Source organism: Schistocerca cancellata, chromosome 10 (genome assembly GCF_023864275.1).
Source record: "Schistocerca cancellata isolate TAMUIC-IGC-003103 chromosome 10, iqSchCanc2.1, whole genome shotgun sequence".
Taxonomy (NCBI): domain Eukaryota; kingdom Metazoa; phylum Arthropoda; class Insecta; order Orthoptera; family Acrididae; genus Schistocerca; species Schistocerca cancellata.
The window spans coordinates 53,870,586-53,896,459 of NC_064635.1; the positions used below are offsets into that span (position 1 = coordinate 53,870,586).

General features: G+C 38.0%; 1 protein-coding gene across 1 annotated transcript in view; it reads left to right on the forward strand.

The window, feature by feature from the left end:
• LOC126106783 (26S proteasome regulatory subunit 6B) overlaps nt 1-22,039 on the forward strand; it is a 42,410-nt gene extending 20,371 nt beyond the window's left edge. The window contains exons 6-8 of the mRNA XM_049913164.1: nt 1,396-1,640; nt 12,705-12,929; nt 21,068-22,039. Coding sequence (XP_049769121.1) covers nt 1,396-1,640; nt 12,705-12,929; nt 21,068-21,181 — 584 coding nt within the window. The 3' untranslated portion in view covers nt 21,182-22,039. The remainder of the gene's footprint in view (nt 1-1,395; nt 1,641-12,704; nt 12,930-21,067) is intronic.
• Nucleotides 22,040-25,874: the final 3,835 nt, after the last annotated feature.

Sequence of the window (25,874 nt, forward strand, 5' to 3'; positions counted from 1 at the left end):
CAACGAAAGCACCTATTATGGGAGAAACAAGGAAAAACAAAAGTGGTTTTTTATTGTAAGTTGCAAGAAAATAGTGCAAATGACATAGTAAGAGTATGTGTACAGAGCTGTAGACACTACTTACACATTTGACATAAAAATTTTCTGGGTATGGTAGTGTCATATTGTATAAAACTACAGCTGGAGAAAAAAAAAAACCAACATTTCGGCCACAGTTGCAGCAGCCTTCTTCTGGGTCTACTGGTGCATTCTAACTATGCAGTGTTCCTTATATTTTGTTATTACTGTTCACTGTACATGCCATTATGTCATAATTTTAAAAAGATAGTTCATTTCATTGGTCACTTAAGGAGGAAGGAGAGGGAACTTTATTTTAATAGGTAACTGTGGTGGAGGGAGAGTGTAACCTCTGTTGTCTGTCGGCTCTTGTGCCATGACTGGTGGTCACTGTTGAATGAGAAGGTGGCTGCTGTTTACCAAATGCTGGACATCATCTGCGCGGCAGCAGTTACTCGTCGGTAGTGAAAATAAATTATTATGCCTTTATAAAGAATGGTTCCATCCTGATTTTTTACTCATTTGGTCTGTATTTCTGCACATTATTTTGAAAATGTTGTGAACTTGCTGAAAATAACTATAGTTTGAAATTTAAAAAAAAAAAAAAAGCTGTGGCGGGAATGTTACTAGAGTTCCAGATTGGAAGTTTTTGTTACACCGTCTCTCATTTGCTGCAAGTAAGTGGTTCCTTCTCCTTTTCTTATTACATATATAATCATACTTATTGTATATTTTTCATCCATTATTCTTTTCTTGATTTGCTCGTTCTCTAACCACTGTAATGGGTTGTGTGAACTGAATTTAAATCTTTCTTAATTGACGTGCAATGGTCTCTTTCAGGTTTGTAAACTTTCCACCAATTGAGTTGATATTTTCCAAAGATCTCAAATTATTCACTATAATTGATCACTTAATATGGTCATCCTTACTTCTAATGAAACAGACAGAGGGAATTCACTTTTATGAACAAAACATGTGTAGTACAAAAAATATATACTTAGCTGTTTGTACCATCCAGTGGCAAGAATAAAATTCATCCCTGTTTTGTAACAAGATGTATAGAGAAGAAATTTGTGTGATAATCCCCATGATATTGACATAGTTGCTTCTGTTATTTAACCTTCTCTTTTGTTGAGTTCTGTGTAATCTGTCCACGTCAGCTTATTCATGACACTGTTGCCACATTTAACTTAAGCTTGTATTGTTGTTCTGTGAACAAATATTTTCAATCACATGTGAAAAACATAAAAGCAGTTACAAACACAAATTAATTTTATCTAGGTGTTAAAAATTGATTTTTATTAATTTAGTGTAATAACTACTTTCACTACATTTCAGCGGCATTCATCCGGGTAGTCGGCTCAGAATTTGTCCAGAAATATTTAGGGGAAGGCCCACGAATGGTGAGAGATGTATTTAGACTTGCCAAGGAAAATTCTCCTGCCATCATCTTCATCGATGAGATTGATGCCATTGCAACGAAGCGATTTGATGCACAGACTGGTGCAGACCGAGAAGTGCAGAGAATTTTGTTAGAATTGCTCAACCAAATGGATGGCTTCGATCAGACTACAAATGTTAAGGTTAGTGCTGACTCCACATATTGATTTTTGGTATTTCTTCATCACTGATTTGGTCTATGATTAAGAGACTTTATTGATTCTAGCAGAATGTAAATGATAATTAGGTACAAGATTAAATCATTTCTGTGCTTGTCCATTTACTGTCATTTTAAAATCCTTTGCTGACTTGTCAGGACAATGTTTGATCTTATTAATCAGTAACTCAAGGCAGAGATCTCATGATAGGTTTAAATATATGGTGGCGACTCTGATATATTAAAATAGAGATAAGAAAGTGTTTCTGATTACAGACTCATTTGATTGCCCCCTGTCTAAATACAAAATATGAAAGAGTGGTATATTCAATCAATGGAAACTCTTGGTTGGAATATCAACAACGTAGGAAAAGGTAGAGTGCTACTTACCATAAAGGTGACGTTAAGTTGCAGACAGGCAGAATTAACACAGTTACACACAAGCTTTCGGCCACAGCGTTCGTCAGAAAAAGATAGAGAAATGCACACCTCATGCACATGACTGTAAACTCTTGGCAGCTCAGACCTCCAGTTGAAGCCTGAGGTGCCAGAATTTTGCAACAGTGGAATATCAGAGCTTGTTCGCCTCTATGATAAAGTGCCTAAATTTTTGTTGAGACTGTTTGAAAGCGGTATTTGTCACTTTCAAATGAATAAATCATTTTGTTCCCTATACCTGTTTTTTAAAAAGATATTCATGCATTATCTACTTTCTGGATAGCCATGGTGCTTATGAAAGTTTAGGTTGGACACTCCAATTTTAGCAATTATAACAGCCAAATTTATAATGAAAACCTTCGTGGTTCCAGGAGGCAACTACGTGAAAACAACAATGATCTACAGAAAATGCGCATTTATCAGAGGATAGAGCATCTGTCAAAGTTTTTAATTTGCATTATGCATGCTAAATTCGGGTACCATTTAAGACATGACAAACATCAGTGCAATATTCAAACTCAAACACTTAGTCATCGAATACAGTAGTTATCCTTCCTTGTAACTTGTCCATATTAAGTGACATCGGAGGCAGGGGGACACAATCTTTGATGTAACCCCATAAGATGAAGTCGTGTATAGTAGAACCTCAATTATACGACCTTCGATTAACTGATTCCTCAGATTATCCGTCTGTGCTCAATGTCAAACAGCGTGCCAGCACTATTGATCAATTGTACTCCTGTCACAGTTTACAAGCACGTGAAGGTTGGTTCCACCAGTGGACGAATTGTCATGGTTTGAGGCAAGTTGCTATTTCAGGTGAAAAACTTTCTGCTGCTGATGATTCAGGTAGGGAGTTTGTTAAAAAAAAATTAAGTGGTAGCTGATCAGTTATACAACATTGATAGATTTGATAAGCTATAAAATGCTCCCTTAAAAAACTCTCGCCTCTAAGAATAATAAAACAGCTACAGGCATGACAATAACAAAGAATAGCCTGACCATTGCAATGAGCACAATGCAGGTGGTGGCCATAAATTGATGTTGTTTGTAATTGGCTATCTCAGAAACCAAGAGAATTAAAAAACAAAATTAGATTAAACAGAAGAGGGTTGTAATCTTTTTGAAGCAATGAAAATCCTCAATTTGAAATATTCAATTTACACAGCTGCTCAAGCTTGGGAAGAACTTATGAAAACCACTCTACATTCCACAATCATGAAAGGAGATTTGTTCTAGCCTAAACCAAGAACCAGAACTTACAGATTTAGTCACTGATTTGGAAACTCTTCAGAATGATATCCAGCCTGCTGATGTGGAGGAATGGCTGGCAGAAGGTGACATTACTGCTGTTACCAATGAAGAACTTGAAGATCATCAGATCATTGATCTTGTTTTTCAACAGTATAGTGTTACGCAAGAAGAGTTAGGTGAAGAAGAAAAGGACGAAGACAAAAAGTCGACCACACTGCACCAAAGGATGCATTCGAGACTGTCTCAAATATTTGGACCAACAGATAACCGCTACAGCTTTGGACATATTATGGACAAGGAAGGAATGTGATGCAGCCGCAAAGTGAAGGTTTAAGAAATTCCAGCAGAAAACATTTTAAATATTTAAATATATTTTCTGTTTCCCTTTCCCTGTGTTATAGGTGTGGTTTTTTTTCTTAATTTTGATTTATTATATCATTTTGACCTTTATAAAGGCGTTGTTTCATTCTCTTCTGATTATCTGATCTTTCTAGTGTTCTGACCACTCCCTGGTCCCAAAAGTGAGGGTTAATTGAGATTCAATGTCAACTGTAGTTGCTAGGTGATTGTGGGAACCACTGTAGATAGAAGAGGATAGTCATGATGGGAAGCACATCCAATCCAATACCAAGGCAATTTGAAATTGAGATACTCACAAGTATCTGAAAGAAAGTAGGGTGGAACACTTGTCTTGTTGCAAAATGAAGCGTCTACTGATTTCCTGTAATTGTGGCGTAAGTCATTGCTACTGCATGTATGGGTACACAAAAGCAGTCAGTTTTCTTTGCAAAAAATGAAAACAATCTATAAACTTTTGAAGAGGATGTGGCACAAAAACGTGTTTGAGGTGAATGACAGATGTATTCCACCACCTCATGTGGATGTTTTGTGCCCAGATGTGCCCATTATGACAACTCACCTTCCCAGACACATGAAATGTGGCTTCATCACTGAAAACAGACTTCTGTGAAAGACCATCTGCCGCCAGTAGGTGGGAGTCATTGCAAAATTCAGAACCTTATTGTTCCAAGCACTAAACACTTGTCACAGCTGTCACAGGTATGATTTTACAAGCAAACATTTGCATAAAATGTGCTAGACTGTCGATTGCAGTATCTGCCATTCTCTGCTCTCCAGTGTTGTCAGTTTCTATGGTCTCCCGACAAATGATTCCCACACACAGTCCACCTTCTCCGCCGATGGTCCCAGGCAGCCCATTTTCTTCAAAGTACATAAGCAGCCACTCATAGAATGTGTTGTACCACCCACAGATTGTTTTGTCTGTCGGAGCTTTCGCCAGTATTTGGTACTGAACCAACATTGAATGAATTGAAGGACAGAAACACCCATGTCCCTACATTATATGCCATGTTCTAACATGCCTACCTCTAGTGGTGTACATTGAGAATATGCAGTGGTGTGTATTATGAATCAATTTGGGGATGTGCTCTAATACACGGATACATGTAATTTTTCTGAATGTCATGTAGTTTTTGCGGTTGCCCTGAAATTACTTACGAATGATCCTGTACATTTCTGAACTGGATTTATTTACTCTTGGAAAGAATAACTATGATTTGATGTACCTGATATCATTTCACATAATTGCATCTGTATTAATTTCATATACATTTCTTCTGCCGGGCCAGCCTGAGTGGCCGTGTGGTTCTAGGCGCTACAGTCTGGAACCGAGCGACCACTACGGTCACAGGTTCGAATCCTGCATCGGGCATGGATGTGCGTGATGTCCTTAGGTTAGTTAGGTTTAATTAATTCTAAGTTGTAGGCGACTGATGACCTCAGAAGTTAATTCACATAGTGCTCAGAGCCATTTGAACCTTGTGCTGGGCTAATCCAAGGTCCTCCACAGATGCTACTCTCTCACAAGTGGTGTTCCCACACCCCTTGGGAGCACGTCTGGTGGTAGTGTTCAGAAACAATAGGTGGATAGATCAGTGACAGTAAAAGTTTGAGTCAGGCATGAAGGTGTGCTCAGATAGCCTGTAGATTAAGGTGACTGCTCATGATGATAAATAGGAAATCAGTTAGTCCTGTACTTGTACAAATTTTCAATTTCTGTTACATAATGGCTAGATTTTAAGCAGTTTTAGTTGAATTTTTGTTTGAAAATTAAGGGAGCCAATTAATTTTATTTGGAATGATACAGGGTGGCCCAGGGGGTTTGGTAATATTCAAGGATAAGATAGGAACAATCATTTGAAGCAAAATATGTCTCTTAAAACAAGGGCCATAAGACCTATGAGCACTTCTTCACCTTCAGTACTGTGAAGCAAATCTCTTCTCCTGCAAGCCCTTTGCTTTCCGTATTTTGGGAGAAAATAGTATGGACCAAATTGTCTAGTAAACTTAGTCTCTAAAATGCATACTGTAGGAGCTGTGAGCACTACTTCAGTATAAAGAGATGGGTTTCATAGTAGCAGAGATGAACTAGTACTCATAGCTCTTATGGTATGTGTTTGAGAGCTCACTTTTACTAGACTGTTTTGCTTTGAATGATCATTCCTGTCATATCCCTGAATAGTTACCATTCCTCCTGGGGCATCCTGTATATGTTCGTACCCATTTCAATTTGATGAACGAAGAGCGGTTTTCCCACAAAACTGCATCATAGCTCATGGCACTCAGTTTGAAGCTTGTCTACCATGCACGAAATACAGTGGACTCTTGTTAGCACATTTTTGAAAGTACTCCAGCTTTTGAATGTCATAAGCAGGTAAACCTGCTATCAAAAAATACCTAATTTAGTGATGATTCTATTTTTCATCAGTGAAAGTGTGGAATTAAGAGTACCCCATTTGGGGTAATATGTGATCTCATAACTCCACACTTACTGACATGCTATCTCAGTAAATTATAATGCAAAATACTCCTTTACATGAATGTGTTCAGACTATCACACTCACAAACACTCAAAATTACATCTTAGTGTATAAGAAGTAAAACTGTGCTATAGTGTCATGTGGTGTAGAAAAATAAAAAAAGTATGCTAATGTTACAATCTTTATTATGCTTCTCAAAACAAACAAATGTTGTTCATATAGAATGGATTAGTGAATCACCACAGGTAACTGAATACGGGTTGTCATTTCAACGAATTGACAGTACGTTGGAAATCTTGTTGGCCTAACTGTGCTGTAACACAGTAAGGGAAAGTGCATAATTCTGTCTTCACAGATGTTTGAAAGACATATCAATAGTTCTTCTTGTTCTAATTTTAATATTGTATTTTCCATCTTATGTAATACATTCATCACTTCTTTGATGATGACTTATGTAATACATTCATCACTTCTTTGATGATGACTTCAAAACTCTAAACGTAATGCTAAACTGTGTCTATTGCTTCAATAGCTTTTGACACTGTAGGGACTTCCACAAAGGTTTTGGTTCATTCTCGTCTTCACTTGATTCTGTGCCAACTGTTCCTGCAAGACTTAACTAGTTATCATAGACTGACTGACAGCAACACCTTTGTCGCATTAAACATATTCATCAAAGCTAAGGTAGTCAGTGTTTTCTTCTTACCCCGTTATTTGTTGTCATTGTTCAGCTGAAATTACCCCGTGTTTTGGCATGATGTCTTCTTTAAGTATCTGATGTAAGCCAGCCTTCATGAAGCAGCTTGCAACTGTGCTGTCTTGTACAGAATCCTGAGGTACTGTATGAAAAATGCACAGTGTCTAAGATAGTAACCATTCTTATCGTGATGTGGACAAGGTAGCCTCTTCAGTCAAGAATCTTCCTATATTTTTGTTTCAGGTGTTTTGTAATACCTTAGTCAAGCGACTGAAGGCAGGAAAAAACGCTGCATTTATATTATGGTACTAGATACAATGTATCTTTGGGATGCACTGCACGCTTGTCAATAAAAAGGATTTTCCGCTTTCTACTTGCATTCCAGGCATGCAAGAATTGTTCGAATATAGTTGTTACCCATGCATTTGCATTAAATATACAGGGTGTCCCAAAATAATGTATTCACTCTTTGAGACTGAATATCTCCTTAATAAATGAGATATCAATACAGTACAATGTTTGTGATGTACTTTAAGGTCCTACTAAAGGTGGTAAATGTTCAACGATGACTTGGAACAAACAGAGTGACATTCTGATTCTATTGTTCCTAATGGAACAGCATAACAGGCTTTCTGATTTTGCTCTTTAAGATCATCGAGTGTTTATGGTCTAGCAGTGTAAACTGTGTTGTTAAGAGTAGCCCACAGATAGATGTCTAGAGGAATTAAATCAGGAGATAGAGTTGGGAGCTTCACACTCCCTCTTCATCCTGTCCATCTGGTTAGGAATCTATGATTGAGGAATGCCCTCACATCAGTGTGAAGGTGAGATGGTGCCCAATATGTTAAAAATAATGATCCTCATTTTCAAAGAAGTCATTAAGATCAGGTGTTACCATATGCAACATTTCTTAGTAAGAGTCACCTGTGACAGTGTTTTCAAAAAAGTACTGCCAGTACGTTAATCTACCTTGAGTATCAGTCTGCTGTGGTCTAACGTGCCTTTCCTCGGTTGCGTGTGGATTCTCAGTGGCCCAGTGCATGCAATTATGGCAATTAATTGTTACATTAAGTGGAAAGGTTGCTTCATCGGGCCAAAGAAATAGAGCTTGTAAACGTTCCTACGCAATGCCCCTTATTCATATCCTGCAACTTTCCTTCAGTATCAAACTAGCTCGGATTCTTGTAATTGTTACGTTTCATTAGTTAAAACTTCCGGGCTGAGAGGCCATGATCGATCTGTAAAACCGCTTCTTCCTGAAATTTCGTTGCCAACTGTAGGCAACATCTTCTGAGGTGAGTCAACAACTACTGCCAGGTTGTGGAGGTCCCATTTATATAGAGGGCACCACCGTACGTCACGTGGAGTCTACTGTAAATCTCTCTCTGACTAACATCATTCTTGACTGAAGGTAATAAATTGTAACATCGTTGGTGCGAAGTTGACATCCATATCTTATCTAGCTTTAAGCTTTCTCTTCTCTATTTAAATTATTGTGGTGTTTCTGAATCTCTCTAGTTTTTCCATAAATGTGTGCATAATAATGAGATTTCCTGTCAGAGATCGACTTACAGTCGACTCCATGCGATGTATGGTGGTGCCCCCTATGCTCTCTATTCAAACGGGACCTTCACGGCCTGGCAGCCAGTCGTTGACTCACCTCGGAAGATGTTGCCCACAGTTGGCGACAAAACATCAGGAAGTAGTTGTTTTAAAGATCGACCATTGCCTCTCGGCTTGGAAGCTTTATCTAATGAAGATGCCAGCTGTGAAAGCCTACACGTTAGAATTGTTACATTTGTTGCTGTGACGTTCCAAATTCAACCCTCCAACATTGTCGTAACTCACTCGCATTCTCTGTTCTCTTTTAATACTTAAGCATCCATTACCATTGATTCAACAATAACGCCATGTTTGTTTACAATCCTGAAACAAAAGAAAGCGTTGTCATGTTTTTCATCGCCTTCTGAATTATTACCTGCAAAAATTGTATTTTTATCTCCTTTAATGAAAGAAGTTCAGTTTCAAAGAGTATATACATTATGTTGAGACAACCCTGTATATTTACAGTGAAATATCTGCACTTTTTTAAAGCAGCGTGGGCTCTTAACTTTACCAGTTGTTAGTTGCCGCTAATTCATTAAAACTACCTCCAAACACTGCTTGTACATCACAGGTAAAGTTTAGATGCAGTCCATGAAAAACATTTGGACCTCCAATCAATTGCTGTTTATTAAACTGCCCAGCCAAGTCAATATCAATGGCCTCAAACTGCGATACGCAGGTACACTAAGCCGCCAGCGACGTCGGTAACCACGTCGCAGAGGCATTGCTGTGGCACGTTAACACAAGTAAACGTAGCAAGCCAACACCCAGCGAGACACCCGGAGGTATGCGTCCGCACTCCTCGACGTTCGCACAGCGAATGACGCTCCGTGCTGCAGCGCAGCTGGACCCCAGTAGCTCTTATCGCAACCACAACTTCCGGTCGCCACGCGCTCGCACAGTGCCAGCGCGCCTTACCAGCCTGACTGGACGCCAATTATTCTGCAACACGGGCATAGTAGAACTAGGGCCCGTGTTGCCCGGCAGCCTCGTGCAGCGGACGCATAGCTCTGGGTGTCTCGCTGGGTGTTGGCTTGCTACATTCACTTGTGTTAACGTGCCACAGCAATGCCTCTGCGACGTGGTTACCGACATCGCTGGCGGCGCAGTGAACCTGTGTATCGCAGTTTGAAGGCGATTGATATTGACTTAGCTGGGCAGTTTAATAAACAGCAATTGATTGGAGGTCCAAACGTTTTTCGTGGACTGCATCTAAACTTTACCTGTGATGTACAAGCAGTGTTTGGAGGTAGTACCTGGCTCACACTTGCTGTTGTATGGGGCAATCGAGCAGATTATGGTGGCCTTGAAGCATTTCCAGAAGCTAACATTTTGGCTTGGAAGACATGGAGTATTGCTGAGACTACAGTATTGTTAGCTAAACAGCCTTATGGTACTCTTGTTCCAAGCATGCCATTTGTTTTGACTATGAGAAGGAAGAAGAAGTTGAATGCTGATGAGTACCTCTTTTTATGGGCGAAAGTCGGCAATGGCAATTGTAAAATAAAGATAAACGGTGATTGTATGATTTATTATAGACAATAAAGTGTGTTCTGTCCTTTCCTTATCTCTTTTCCTTATATCTCTCCCTTTTTTTATTCAAAAATGTATTCACTTTTTGTTTGGTGGCCGTGGTGCTCTTGGTTGCACGCTAGGCGGGTGGCCTTGAACGGGACTTAGCCGCTGCCGGGCAACACGGGCCCTAGTTCTTACTAAATTTTCCACTGTCGCATTTTTCTCTTCTGAACTCAAGAGTTTTGCAAGGCAAAAGATAAAATAATCAGCACATTTCATCTGCATTAAAAACATCATTGGGAGTGTACTTTCCTATGATTTATGGAAGAGTATTTTTTCTTGACTGTACAGTATCAATGTTTACATTTCCAGCTCCACCTTTAACACATTTATACACCACATTATTTATGTTCTTGAACCTTTCTATGCAACCATTGCATGCTTTGAAATCAGCAAGTCCCAACTTTTGCTCCAAATAAAGTGGTGTGGCACGAGCCATAGTACTATTAAGTGGAATATTCAAAGCATGTTCTACATTTTCGGAAACTGACCATAACACATTCATTTTTGTTCTCTGTTTTCTTCTTCCAAACTTGCTCATGTAATTATTTTTCATTTGCTCTTGATTGTATTTAATGTTGATGTTGGATGAATATGTAGTTTTCATGCTGTATCGACATGCTTTGTGTGTTAAATTTTGTTCACTTCTTGACTAATGTCCCACTTTTCTCCATTTAACTCTGTCTGTCTCTTTTCATGCTCGATGTACTGGTACACTGCTAAAAGAAAGAAAAAAAAGGAAAAGAGAAAGAACACTGGCTGAGAGTCAAACATTAAATGCAAAAAAAGAACACCAGCAACTGAGTTATGCACTATTATTGTTTGGTTGCTACAGGAGTTAGAAGCAGTCGGAGCTACTGCCAACCTATACGAAGTATTTCTTCATGTCATTTCTACCATAACAAACAATCTGTATGACTTGCAATGTTGCCAGCATGGAATAGCACTGTCCAAAGATATTAGAATACATGGCAAGAGTCACTCACAAGTGGGCTGTGACCTGTGACGTCACTATGAACCCTCTTGCCACAATGCCCTGTGTTGAAGCTTGTAGACACATGGTGCACATGTTTAATTCATATGCAGGTATGAATTTAATAGAAATTTTCCATCTTCAGATAGCTTACAGAAATGGAGCCAGATGATGTCTACAACCGCCGGCATTTCAACAAGAGCATGCTCTTCCATTTTCAAGGCAAAATGCAGCGAGTAAGCACTGTGCTAGGGAATTTGAAACCTTGGTACACACACACACACACACACACACACACACACACACACAGAGTGAGTTAACACTAACGCCATAACAAACCAAAGATGACCGACATCAGAATTTATCGATAGTGAAGTTAATAATAAATTGGTAAAGTAGCGTAAAAAACATTGTCCCCCTGTTTTTTGAGGAGAGTGAGAGCAGGGTTCCACGTACAATTTAAGCATAAATCTCCATCTCTATTTGCTTGTGAATTTAATCTCAATTGCTTCCTAAATAACACTGTCCCAATAGCTGGAAGTGCACTCCAGAATCCCCATGGTGTTATATTCCATAGGTTGATCGGTGCCAAGACAATGTTCTGTTGAGGCGGATTTCCACGATTGTTGTAAGAGTGTGTACCGCTTAGGCTCAGTACGCCACTCCTCAACAGTCCTGATAGTCTGACCAATATACAACATGCTGCAACAGCATGGAATGCAGCAGATACTCACCTTACACAAACCAGGATCATCCTTTACGGAACGTAAAAGGGCTGTGATCTTAGACGGCAGTCTGAAAACATACTTACTGGTGGCAAGTCTGAGAGACTTGGTATCCTGTTCATTGACAATGCTGTTTTTGCTCATACAATATGCATACGTATGTAACAAGGGGCAACGTTCTGTTGTGTGTGGAAGCTCATACTTACTTATCTCTGTTTATTATTATTTTTTTTTTGCCTGAAACCAGGATTTTACATGAGGTGTATTTTCATTGATTACATCTTCGAGTATGTACTTTCACTGCTTGTCTGTCCATTTGTATCATCTGTGTGCCACAATAAATAAAGACACAAAGGAATTAAATACATTAGTTTCAATTTATTTCAAAGGGGCAAGTTGAAAATTTGAACCGGACCAGGATTCGAACCCAGGTCACAATAACTGCACGGATATCCTTAGCACACCTGTCAGATCCAAGTTCTCGACTGACATCACATACTACTGATGTAGTGCCCCTGCTCATTAGCTTCATTACTCGCAGCACCTTGTCAATTCCCATGAGTTCCAGTCCGGTCTACATCTGCACTGAAGGGATCAGTGTCCATCATTGCCTTAGTTATATGTATATGTGATGCATGTTCTTTTTGGCTTCTCCTCCCCTCTCCCCTTTTTTTCCTTTCACTTATGACACAAAGGCTAACTGAAAGTAAATTAATCTCATTGTGTGACAGCAAAGCTTATATGTTGGAGGTGATAGTTTTGTATCATTTATTTTGAATATAGGATTGAAAAATTAATTATAACTTAGCCACACAACTTATTTGTGAACTCTGATAATCTGTAGCACAATTTGATAAAACACCCATTCACTGAAAGTACACACAATCCAGGTTTCACACTGTGTTGTTTGTGGAGCAGTAAAGTAGATTTACTCATGTTACAGGTTATTATGGCAACGAACCGCGCTGACACTCTCGACCCAGCACTCCTCCGGCCCGGTCGTCTTGACCGCAAGATCGAATTTCCTTTACCTGACAGGAGGCAAAAGCGGTTGATCTTCTCAACGATTACAAGCAAAATGAACCTGAGCGAAGAAGTGGACCTGGAGGATTATGTTGCTCGTCCAGATCGCATCTCTGGTGCGGACATAAATGCCATCTGCCAGGAGGTGAGGTTGAAAATGTCCTCAATTCACAATATATGAACTATTGTGCATTGAATTATCTAGTCTGTGTATACTCCGCATGCCACTGAACAAAGTGTGGGAGAAGGAAATTTGTATCAGTGTTAATATTAGTCTGTTTAATTCCAATTTTAGATCAGGCAAGGGAAAAGTTGTCCATAGTTTGTAACTTATTCTCATCATCTGTGCCTAAGTTATGATTGAAACAGTAGTATTGTTGAACAGTCTAAATCAAATATAGATTCTCAATACTTCACCGACTGGGGTTCTTCAGAATGAAATCACATTTCCTACCAGTGACTCTCATCAGTGTTCCCTGAGCACCTCTGTTTAACTTTTCTGTGGGCTATACCAACTATCAATCTAAGCAGTGTCACTAAGTTCCCTTGATGTTTGATGCCAGCCTATCATAGTATAGATGAATAGCAATGAAAGCCATAGAACAGTGAAATGTGAATAACGAAAGACGTTACATCAACATTTGTGATAGAATATTTGCCAGTGGTGTCAGTTGTTAACATACTGTGAGTGAATCAGTACCTCAGCTGGGGAATAACCTATGCACCTGTAGAATCAGTATTCAGTACAGGATCATAGATTAGCAGTGTGTCACTCAGATTGTTGAAAGCCAATTATGTAGTTGGCTAGTCATGTAGCCAGTCATTGTTTCAAATATTGTTAAAGGTAATTACATAATGATCATTGTCACTTGTACAACAGTGAACCCCATAAATTTAACTGTAAAGTGGTCAGTGAACTTTGGGACATAGCCTGATCCAGTGATACGGGCAAGGTATGGAAGCACTTCTGTGAGCCAACGAGTTGAAGCTCCCCTCCTGCTGGAAAATGAACTTGTCAGTCATCTTTCAGTTGTAGAAACAGCGATGACAGCACCCAGTTGAGATAGTACATCGCTACTACAATTTTCTCAGTGGAAAAAAGATGCTTACATCTCTATTTTTTATACCACATCAGACACTGTTAGCTTTGCAGAATCTTGTTCATGCTCAACATCAGCCGTGACATTAATTCATTTTAACACTTCATCTTTCCAGTCAAATAAAATTTTACCCCATCATGAGACACAAAACAGGCAGCAACATTATCTCTGAATACCTTCTGCTTGAGATCATAAAAATATTTGTTGGATGTTGTCATTGGCCTGTAAGTGTTGCACAACCCATATGCCACATGCTTTCTTATAGTCTTTGGAAACATGTTCAAAAGATTCAAGATTACAATTTGCATCATATGATTTAAGAGTTTGTGAAGCTAGCGCTCTCTCTCTCTCTCTCTCTCTCTCACACACACACACACACACACACACACACACACACACACACAACTATTTGGTAGTTGTCCTTTGTTCTTGTGTAATTGTGCACACAATTACAGAAAGAACTCAATAATAATTAGGTGTCAGTTACACATCAGTTAATGCAGAGATTATTATCGTTTGTTGTAGCCATTGCCACAATTTCCAGAAATTTTTGATTTATTACTACGTGGCTGATGACACTAAAAGGTGAAACTATATCGTGCAAAATTACTGCCGGAAATGAGAAATCACTAAGTGGCACATTGCAGTGTGTTACTCTGCCTGTAAAAAGATCAGAAGGCACAGAGTTTGCATTGAGAGTGTAAGAGAGGAGCCTGGTGAGCTGCTACTGCCTGTATAGGTAGTAATTGAGATCTCATTCATAAGTGGATTATGGGGGTGGTAACTACATAAATGGTCATAGAGATAATGATATTATTTTGTCCTGTGTCAACAGTAAAAAGTATATTTTGTTGGATACTGTTAAATATCTGTGTGTGCATACATCTAACCTCTTTTATTTGCTTAAATATACAGTGATAGTGTTGGTGCAGCACACTGGTTGTTGTTGTTGTTGTTGTTGTTGTTGTTGTGGTCTTCAGTCTAGACAGGTTTGATGCAGCTGTCCAAGCTACTCTATCCTGTGCAAGCTTCTTCATCTGTGAGTAACTACTATGACCTACATCCTTCTGAATCTCTTTAGTGTATTCATGCCTCTTAAGAGTTTTACCCTGTGCACTTCCCTCCAATACTAAATCAACGATCCCTTGATTTCGGAACCTGTCCTATCAACCAATCCCGAGCACACTGGAGCTAAGCAAATTCTGCATGAGTCGAAATAAATGATCTGACTCTTTTTTATTAATTTTTGTTAAATTGTGACAAATAATAAATTTGGTGTTTAGTACCACACTTCTAAACGTTCATTGATGCACATAATTTCAGTCACTTGAGTTGCAGCATAACATAAACTAGCCATCAATTTCTTCCTATCATATTGTACTTTATAGTATTGCTCTGTTCATATTTTTACGTGGTATAATACATTCCAAATTTCATTACAAAATTATTTAGTAATATGCGGTTATCATTCATATTTCTCACATTAATACATCATTTTATGGAAATATTTGGTTTAACATGCATAATTCTATTAATAATACTACCACTACAGAAATCAGTAAACATTTTCACTGCTTTTTTAAAAGCTATAACACAAATTTGCTTTTTTATTTTGCATCTTGTCAACCAGAGTCAAATTCTTACTCTGCACTTTTTTCGGTGTGTAGGTAAATTAACCACAATAAATAGTATTAACAGAGTAAGAGCACAATTTATTTACTTCTAAACAATTACATAGCATTGAGGTGTGCACAGAACATGAGTTTATGTGAGTTGTACTAAAGACTAACTGAACTACACCATTTAAGGCCAACAGTGATTAGAGTAGAGCTCTTGAAATGTAGGGGAATTGGCGTCGAACTCAACATTGTGGTTTCTGGGGAGAGTCTTTCCAAGATAGTGGTGAGGGCTCTTGGTCAGTGCCACAGAAATGGAATTGTTCATTGACCTCGCTTGTTGATGGTGACAGAGAATAGGGTGATGGAGTTGGTAGGACGTCGACAATTAATGGGTAAGCTGGCTCAACTAATTCAAATGACGCTGTTGTAAGTTCACTGTTGTATAGGATTTGCACAGTACTTTTCTTACACTTCAAATAGTGGTAAAGGCCAGACTAAGGAGGTTTTAGTGATGGTGGGTAGTGTCTGGGCGTAGCATCTGAGGTTTTCTTAAAGTCCTTATGAATGAAAATGTTGGCTTTAATGTGGGAGGATGCCGCTGTAGGGTGAAGCTTGGAGTTTTGACTTTTAAATTCCTGCAGTAGGAACAGCAGTTACGGTGTGGAGGACGACGATTGTGGGATGATGATGGTGCACCAGTCACTTGCTGTTAAGGTATATCTGAATCTTTCAGATGGAGGGAGCGGGCCCATCTGGTCAATGTGGACATGAGAGAAACAGTGTGTCATTTCAGAAAATAGGGCTACTGATTTATGAATGTGGCAGCCAACTTTGGCTGGTTAGTTGGCATGCTAAACAGTTTAGTCCACTAGTGAGAGCCCTTTCTTTCATACCCTGGCTGATATACCTGTCGTAAATAAGCTCAAATGTGCTGTTAGATCTGGGATTTGCAAGCTGTGCACTGAATCACACACATGCTTGTGAAAATCAGCAGCTACGAATAGCCTTGTAGGATACCTGCTGGCATTGCATCACAGTGATTTTTTGGTCCTGTAGAGGCACTTTTTTAAGGTGGTTCCCAAATCTTCTCTTGCCACAAGTTCTTGTAACTGCATATCAGTGATTCTGCTGGAATGAATTTGTGAAAAATCAATAGAAGTGAAATTGTGTACAGCCTAAAAAAAAAAGTGGGCAACTCTGTTACGTGTCATTTTTACATGTCTCAGATGTAGTAAGCTGACTGATAAATTCTAATTACTGCAGGTAAAAGTATCCTTGAGTCTTTTGAAGGCAAAAGTGTTGGTTTTGTGGGTAGTGTATGCTATGGAATGTCTCACTGGATGGCCTCTTGTATCGCGATCAACTCCAAATCCTAAGTGCTCCACTGGTCTGGTGTAAGTCCATTAACGTTTTGATGGAGTGCCACACCAATGCCAGCTAACTTGGGTCTACTACAGTCATGGCAATGGGACCCAGGTGTGTGAGAAGCAGCATCTTGCCTAAGCTGGTCTTTACCTGCATAAATGTGCACTGCATTTCCATAGTCCCAACCTTCTGCAGTGACCAGTAGTGTTGTGGCCAGCCAAAACTACTATCTGGGGTGCTTGCTTCATGGCTGCACCTACCATGAGACATAGATAAAAACTGAGTAGGCCTATTCCTGATGATCTTCTTTGCTGTTGGGGAACCAGTGGGGTGGGGTATGTCTTGTGTGCCATCAACAGTCTCCTTAAGGGGGGCAGAAGACCACTCCAAAAACTGGATGACCTAAGAATTGCATCTGTCATTTCCGGAGAACACCGTTCTTTAATCTTGTCCCTTACTGTCAGTGTTTTCCATGTGTTCCTTTTTTTCCAATTCTACAGAGAAGTCTTCATTCCTTACCTTATCAGTCAATCTAATTTTTAACATTCTTGTGTAGCACAAGATCTCAGACACTTTTATTCTCTTTTGTTCTGGTTGTCCCACGGTCCATGATCCACTATCGTACAATGCCATGCTCCTCAAATTGAGACCTATGATACCTATGTTTGATACCGGCAGACTTTTCCCCAGAAATACTGTCTTTGCTTGTACTTGTCTGCATTACTGTTGTCTTTCTTTGGCTTATTCCCAACCATATTCAGTAATCATTCGATTGTACGTTCCATGCAACACATCATGTAATTCTCCTTTGTCTTCACTGAAAATAACAATGTCATCAACAAATCTTATCATTGATATCTGTTCACCCTGAATTGCAGGCGCACTTTTGAACCTTTCTTTTATTTTTGCCATTGCTTCTTTGATGTATAGATTGAACTAAATCCCAGTCTTACACCTTTTTTTTTAATCTGAGTAGTTCGTTCTTGGTCTTCAACACTAGGTTCTTGTACATATTGAATATTACCTGTCTTTCCCTATAACTTGCCCCTATTTTTCTCAGAATTATGAAATCTAACACCACTTTACATTGTTGAACATTTTTTAGGTCGACAGATTCTGTGACACTGTCTTGCTTTCATCATCAATTGCAGCATCAGAACTCCCCCTCTCGCACCTGTACGTTTCCTAAAGCCAAACTGATGATCATCCAACAGATCCTCAATTTTCTTTTACATTCTTCTGTATATTATTCTTGTGAGCAAATTGGATACATGAGCTGTTAAGCAGACTGTGTGATAATTCTTTCACTTGTTGCTCTAGGTATCTTCAGAATTCTGTGGATGTTGTTTTTCTGAAAGTGATGGTGTACCACAAATCTCATACATTATAAACACCAACCTGAGTAGTCGTTCTGTTGCCATTTCCCCCAATGATTCTACAAATTCTGATGGAATGTCGGCTATCTTTTCTGCCTTATTTGATATCAGGTCTTCCAAAGCTCTTTTAAATTCTGACTAATACTGGATCCTCTGTCTTTCATATTGAATCCAGTTTCTTCTTCTATCATGTCATCAAACAAGTCCTCTCCCTCACAGAGGCCGTCAGTGAACTCTTTCCAATTGTCTGCTCTCTCCTCTGTGTTTAACAGTGGAATTCCAATTGCACTCTTAAGGCTACCACCCTTGTTTTTAATATTACCGAAATTTGTTTTGACTTTTCGATATGCTGTGTCAATCCTTCAGATGATTCTTTTTTTCAATTCTTTCACACCTTTCTGGCAGCCATTTCACCTTGGCTGCTCTGCATTTGCTATTTATTTATTTATTTATTTCTTAAGTGATTTATACTGCTGTATTAATGTCTTTCCCGGGACACTTTTGCACTTCTTCCTTTTGTCAATCAGTTGAGGTATTTCTTATGTCACCTAAGGTTTCTTCGCATTGAAGTGCTTAGTGTTAGTGTTCGTGTTCCTCTATCCAAAATTTGAGTGTCACTCTTAGAGATGTCTATTCTTCTACAACTGAACTTCCTGCTGTGCTTTTCCTTATTACAGTATCCCTATCCATGGAGAATTTGAAACACTTATGATCATTCCTCAGTGCTTTAGTATCTCACATCCTCCTACAATTATTCTTTTCAACAGTTCTCTTACACTTACTAAATTGTGATCTGTGTCTATATTTGCTCCTAGACACATGCCTGGTTTTGGATTAAATACAATTCTTAAATTTTCATCACATTTTGCTGCTGTTCGTGTAAACAATAGTACACTGTCCAGATAGGTGAAACAGAAAGATAGTTCATTCAACACATTTTCAACAAATTGTTGCCTGTACTGTGCTGCATTATTCAGATTAAAGGGTATTCATAAATATTCTAACAGACTTAGACATCAATTTTCAGTACTTATGCATTTCATATCTTGAAACACTGTACGAGGCATAGTAAGTTTCTGAATACAAAAGCATAATTCTGATTGCTGCAGTGAATATGGTGGGATTACTTCACAGCATTCAGACATTGCAAGCAACTACTGGAAGGTTTGCCACGGGATGGAAAATGCCAAACCTAGCAGAAATATGTGTCATGTAGCTATTGGAGTTTCTTGGAACCTGAGGTCACTGTTTGCACTGCATTTGGCATCGTGGAGCTGTCCAAACACGTTTCAGCCTGACACTCACTGTCAGTTGTTGTATGCATTGTTAAGTAACTTGTGATTTCTTGCTTTTGATTTAATTTCTTTTCGAGGTCTCCAATTTGTGTGTAGTTTTACCGCTACTGCCTTGGATGTGGAAATACAACACTACTCCTCTTGATGAGCTATTTTTTCTTCAATAATTTAGGAGGGCGAAAAACCTCTCTATACAGGTTCCTTTTATATGGCATGAAGGATTCAGAATGATGACAGTCGAGATTGACAGATCAATTTATAATTCACTTGCTCTAATATCAGTACAGTCATTGTCACCTTTTCCTGCATATATTCTAGGGATGACCTTTTCTCCAATGTAGGTCTGTGATTTACAGAGCTTTTATATTGAGCCTTTGCATGTGCTTTGTGAGATGAAGTTAGTTGTCCTCCACATGTAAATGAAACTATGAATCTGCACAATAGTTGTGTTCCTTGTGTAACTGCGAGTATCATTCGTCAGTAAGAATGCATAGGGATGTATGTCACACTTGATATTTAACACCAAACAACTCGGAATTGCTGGTTAAGAATACAGTTTATTTACAATTTAGAAGCATTTAAATAGTGTTGATGCATGCCTAGAACATGAGTGAGTGGTCGTGAGTAGTAGTACCAAAGTCTAACTGAATTGTACCTTTTTGCGTAAATGGCAGTCTACTGTGTCAGCAAAGAAAACACACTCCACTCAAAGCATTTGCGTAGCTTCTACTCCTGCAAGTGCATTTTTTACTGTAGGTCATTATAATCTGAGGCTATAACATAGTGACTCATATTGTGCACCACCGTTAAACAGTTCACTTATTGAGTCGGAGAATACACATACAAAATCATGTGTACAGTGGCTATGTAATCGCAAAAATGCCTGAGCTGGGCTTAACAAATATTTTTCACTAACCTTTCCTTTAGATTTCCCACTTCTGAATGTTTTGTACCTGATTTCAAAAAATTTGCATTGAGTATTGACTTTTAGAGGTTTTCGACATTGTAAGTGTACGTCATAAATTTCTTTCATGAGCAATACAAGAAATTGGAATCTTGTTGTACCAAAACATCATATCATTAATATTTTTGCTAAGCCTTAGTGATAGATGTTGTATCTTGAAAGCTTAACTGTTGACAGTCATGTGATTACATTTTTAGTTTTTATTAAAGCCTTTCTCTTTCCAATAGCAGCAAACTTACAGATTAAGTTGCAGTGTCTAGTGGAATAGTAACCTGTTTTTGAATGGCTCTTAAAATACATTGTTAATGTTTGCAGACATGTTTCCTCAGTTACTCCTTAAATTATGTTTATCATGTAGATGAGAATACGTAATGCCTTTTGCAGCAAACAGTCAGTTGCAAAAGACAGATAATATTTACTCTTACCTATAAAATAGAGGCGAGTTGTGTAATATATTAGAGATTGGTAAGTTCATTTATAGACCTACAAAAATTTCTAAGAATTGAAAGTTCAAAGCATTTGGTTGCAGCAGCTGCACATTTTTCATGTATGTTTTTGTTTCAGGCTGGAATGCATGCAGTACGTGAGAACCGTTACATAGTACTTACGAAAGATTTCGAAAAGGGTTACAAAAATAATATAAAGAAAGATGAATCAGAACATGAATTCTACAAATAAACTGTTTCTAATTTTATACTGTTTACTAATAAATTATGTTTTGTGTTCAGTTTATTGGAGTATTTTGTGTGATTGGTATTTGAATTGGAAGTGTTTCTTTTTTCTGATTTAATGGTGAATACCTCCATAACTTTCCAGTTCTATGACAAATGAAATCATTTTGTATAGAGAATAAAACTACATTAAGAGCAGTGTTACACATATCACTGTTCAAATGTTGTGAGGTGACCTATCCGTGAGCCTTTAGTATCACTTTTTCCACATTTATTGTCACTAGCAGCAGTACAATGACCAGTTTAAAGATTGTTTACAATTGGGTACTCTCACAGTCCTACGAAACAGTAGGACAGTGGCATCTCGCTCCACTTTTCCGTACATTGTCTAACCAAATAATGTTGCAACATTGGTTTTTAGTATTTTCAGGCAGTGAACTGATAATTATAACAATTTACAAGAAGTCCTTAATGTTTTAATTAATTATGGGTGTCATTTGGTCCTGAAAATGTAAGGCAATGGAAGTATAGTGATAAAAGCTGGGATCTAAGAAGTACAGTGCTAAATCTGCAATAGAAACTTTGAGTGTGTCAAAACTTTAACATTAACCACCTATTAAGTTAATTAGTTTAAGGAAAATTGAATACATTATTGTTATGTATGAATGCCGTTCTTTTTAGGGAGTGGTGTCAGTATGTCAAACTGACATATTAGCTCACTCGAAATGAGCTATTGCATACTATAATAATAAGTTTGGTTCTTCATACAGTGAAATCACCTTTTTACTCTTTTCAGCAGACTGACCCAAATTGTAAAATATAGGGAACACAACAAGTGAAAATGAATAAATTACTCTTACTGTCATTCTTTTTATATTGTTCAAAATATGAAATTAAAAACATTTAAATATTGCCTATTTCAGAAAATGTGAAAAAATTGTTTTTGTTTCTTTTTAACAGCAATTAGATCTACTCTCTTGTGAAACCACATTAATAAGATATTTGTTTTCTAATGTGGGATTTATTGTTGATAATCATTATATAATCATGGTAATTAAGACTTTTAACACACTAAAGCTAGCAGTCTACATATACTGAGAACAAGTCACAAAATATACAGCTTGTTGCCTACAAGGTCGTCACTAAGTTCAGGAACATCCAGGGTGAGAAGAGGGCTGAAATTGTCATGCTGCAGAGAATCTTGAATAAGAATGTTTACATCTGACATCAGATCATACTGACCTAAGACTGTGAACCTAGTACAGATTACCGTATTTCAAGCAGAACAATAATAATTTGTGAAAACCCTTTATAGAGGTGGCTGTCTTCAAAAGTGGAGTTATTTGTATAAATGATTGAAATTAAATTCAAGCTGTTGTAATACAATGCAGTGAACAGAAGGAAGGTTGCTACTATAGTTATTGTCAGATTGTGATTATCATACTTCTCACCCTTCCAAATACTGTGAACAGATGATATGGGCAGCCAAGACCCAACATGCTGACAATGAAATTCTTGTTAAAAGTGCTAACACTATTTTACATGATCAGTAAGTTTGCCTATAGCATAAGTTTTCTGCTTTTTTCCAAGGCTGACTTTTAGCAGGAATATAATGCACTTTTTGCAGAAATCTATATGAAAATCAGTGTTAAATGTCGTGATAACATCAATGAAAACTTGAAATGTGGGAAATGTTGTACCATGGAATTCTTAATGACAGGAAAGCATTGTATTGAGAGAATAGGACTACTGTTAGAACCAATCAAAATTAACATAAAATGTGGGAACATAAAAGCAGGGTTTTACTGTACCTTTTAATTACCTTGTTTGTGATAAATTAGATGCATTATTGGGATCAGCACATTGAAGTTAATATTCTGAATAATGAATCTATGTGAAACAAAGTCTGATAAATGTTTCTGTAGAGTTGGGTACATGCTATGTAAGTACTATGTAAATACTTGGATGAAAATTGAAAAATGAGTAAAGGAAAAAAATATTAATAGGAGTGCAGTAATAGCATGTGTAGTAGTTCCAACTTGCTATATTAAAATGTTATAAACTACTAGCTGATTACCCAGAATTGCCAAATTACAAATTTAATCCATTTCTGAGAGTGTATATTATATTTATCTCAGAGAGATTCTAATGGTTCTAAACTCAGGTTGAAATGTCATCAGAAGAGTCACCATTCAGCCTAGTGAGCTCAAGAAATATGACTGGCATTAATGTTTGTTATTTTCAAATTAATTTTATATGTGTATTTTGAGTGTGAGTATGGTGTGTGTTTTTTAAAGTGGTTAAATGCAGTTTTAGTCCCAGGAAGTGTAGATACAGATTTAGCCTTATTTGACTAGATAAGATTGGCTACAGTTGATCCTTACTTCAGGCAGTAAAGAGTGGAGGTGGGGGAAGAGCTTGAAATGAGTTAATTAGGTTATTCAGCAGTACAATGATAAAGTGGAAAGGAACACACTGATACTTAAATTTGAGGCATAATATGGAGACAGCTAAACTATGTATCACCAAGTGTATTATAAGCTGGTGATTGGAGTGAGGGGGATGGAAGTATAGATTAGTAAATAATGACATCAGTACACTATGGTGATGTATTTACAACAGTAAACATTCATGACAGATTTAAAGTTTCTGCTAGGCCAGTACCTTTCAGTGACATTACTCTCACCAGAGCATGCTTCACCGTCCAATCTAAAGCTTTAACCAATTGCTACTTCCTGCTGCCTCTTTGTCTTAATGAAGGTTATCCTTCAAATATTTTTATTGTAAAGGTGAATAAATAATCCTTATGTGACATAGTTGAAAAGGGTATTTCCTGTGAGACCAGGGTCCCAGTTTGGCTCACATTTTAAGTACAAGTAGCAAAAGAAACACAGTTACAGAATATCAGTATGGACTTTTAAAAAAGCAGCCTGACAAATGACCTCTTACTTACTTCGAGACAACTCTTGGAGGAATCCGGTCATTTATTACTGATGCAGTGCAGGTACCTGGGGGAATGCAACTGGTCCAATTGCTGGAGGTGACGGTAAATGTGTATTAACACATGAAATATGCACACTGGTTATTATTGTTCTGGTAACTTTGATTCCCCATAGATGGAGTAGCAGCATTGTACCTTCTCTTCATTGGTGTACCATGTGCTCACACAAAGCTTCAATGGAAGACAGTTGTAATGGAGGACAGTTGCCTGAATGACTGGTGTGCAATCTTCTTGTGTTTCCACTTGTTTATTGCCAATTCCAGCAAGTGAGTAAGTTGTGTTACAGTGTGGTACTCTGTTCATCAGAAGAATAAACGTCATGTAAACATTACACCACGTATTCTTCCGCATTTGCTGTAATGTCATTGGATTTTGTTTCATATGAAGCAGAAGCCAAGCTTGTCTCAAGTACATCAAATACAATAATGAGGATACATTTCATTCTGCGCATTAAGCGTACATCGACTCAGTGATGATACGGCACCAACAGCTTTACCGGTGCATTTAACTTAGACAGCATTGGCCAGGCAAATAATCCAGCTAACCTGCAGTGATATGAACAGTTGCCGTAAAGATATAAAAAGAGATGAGCAGAGAACAATGTAGTTTCAAATGTCATTTAATTTTGAAACAGAAGGAAATAATATATGGCAAAACTCCCACATAAACTACTTAGATTACCAGGTGGAAAACATAACATGCTCTCAATCTTAGCTAATGTAGTAGTATAATAAAAAATGAGACTGACAGAAAATACCTGACTTAAACAAGGGTAATTTTGTGGATGAGCAATGTGTGGTGTGAAAGTGCACTGTGGAGATTTCCCATATAGTTAAATAAAAATGAAGCCACTGAACATATTACAGTCAGTTGTCTGCTAATATCTGAATACTTTCTGTATCTGTCTCCGAGGAATACCTTTCAGTACTGCTACATCGAGAATGAGATGCATGGCAGCAGAATCCAAAACCACCAAAAAAATCCAAATTTTCCTCCTCTCTTATGACTACTGTTCTGCATTTCACCGTCGTTCGGCAGTAACATGTCACAGAGCTCCACGCATTAGTTCCAATACATCTGGCATCTTCTGTATCTTGTTATTTATTGCGAAAAATCCCTTCACTTGGCTCCATATCAATTTTTATGGGTTCAGATTGCAGTGGTACAGCGACAACAGTAAAAATGCAGCATTTGTAATGTGTGGCCGACATCGTGAAAATGATTGTTTTCCATATTTCTATGATGCTTTATCACTCTGGTTCGTACCTACAAAACATGAACATATCCAAATAAAGAGTATTTGATTTTTCTTTTTTTCCCCCAAAAATATGAGTTATGTTGTCTTAACGTAAACCACTTTTTATAAAATATTAAACAATGGAAAAAACAGGATGGACTGCAAGAATGTTATGAAAAGGAATGTTGCTACTCACCATATAGCAGAGATGCTTAGTTGCAGATAGGCACAACAAAAAGACAGTCACAATATATAATATTGCCGACCGGAGTGGCCGAGCGGTTCTAGGCGCTTCAGTCTGGAACCACACGACCGCTACGGTCACAGGTTCAAATCCTCCCTCGGGCATGGATGTGTGTGATGTCCTTATTAGGTTAGTTAGGTTTAAGTAGTTCTAAGTTCTAGGGGACTGATGACCTCAGATGTTTAGTCCCATAGTGCTCAGAGCCATTTGAATATATA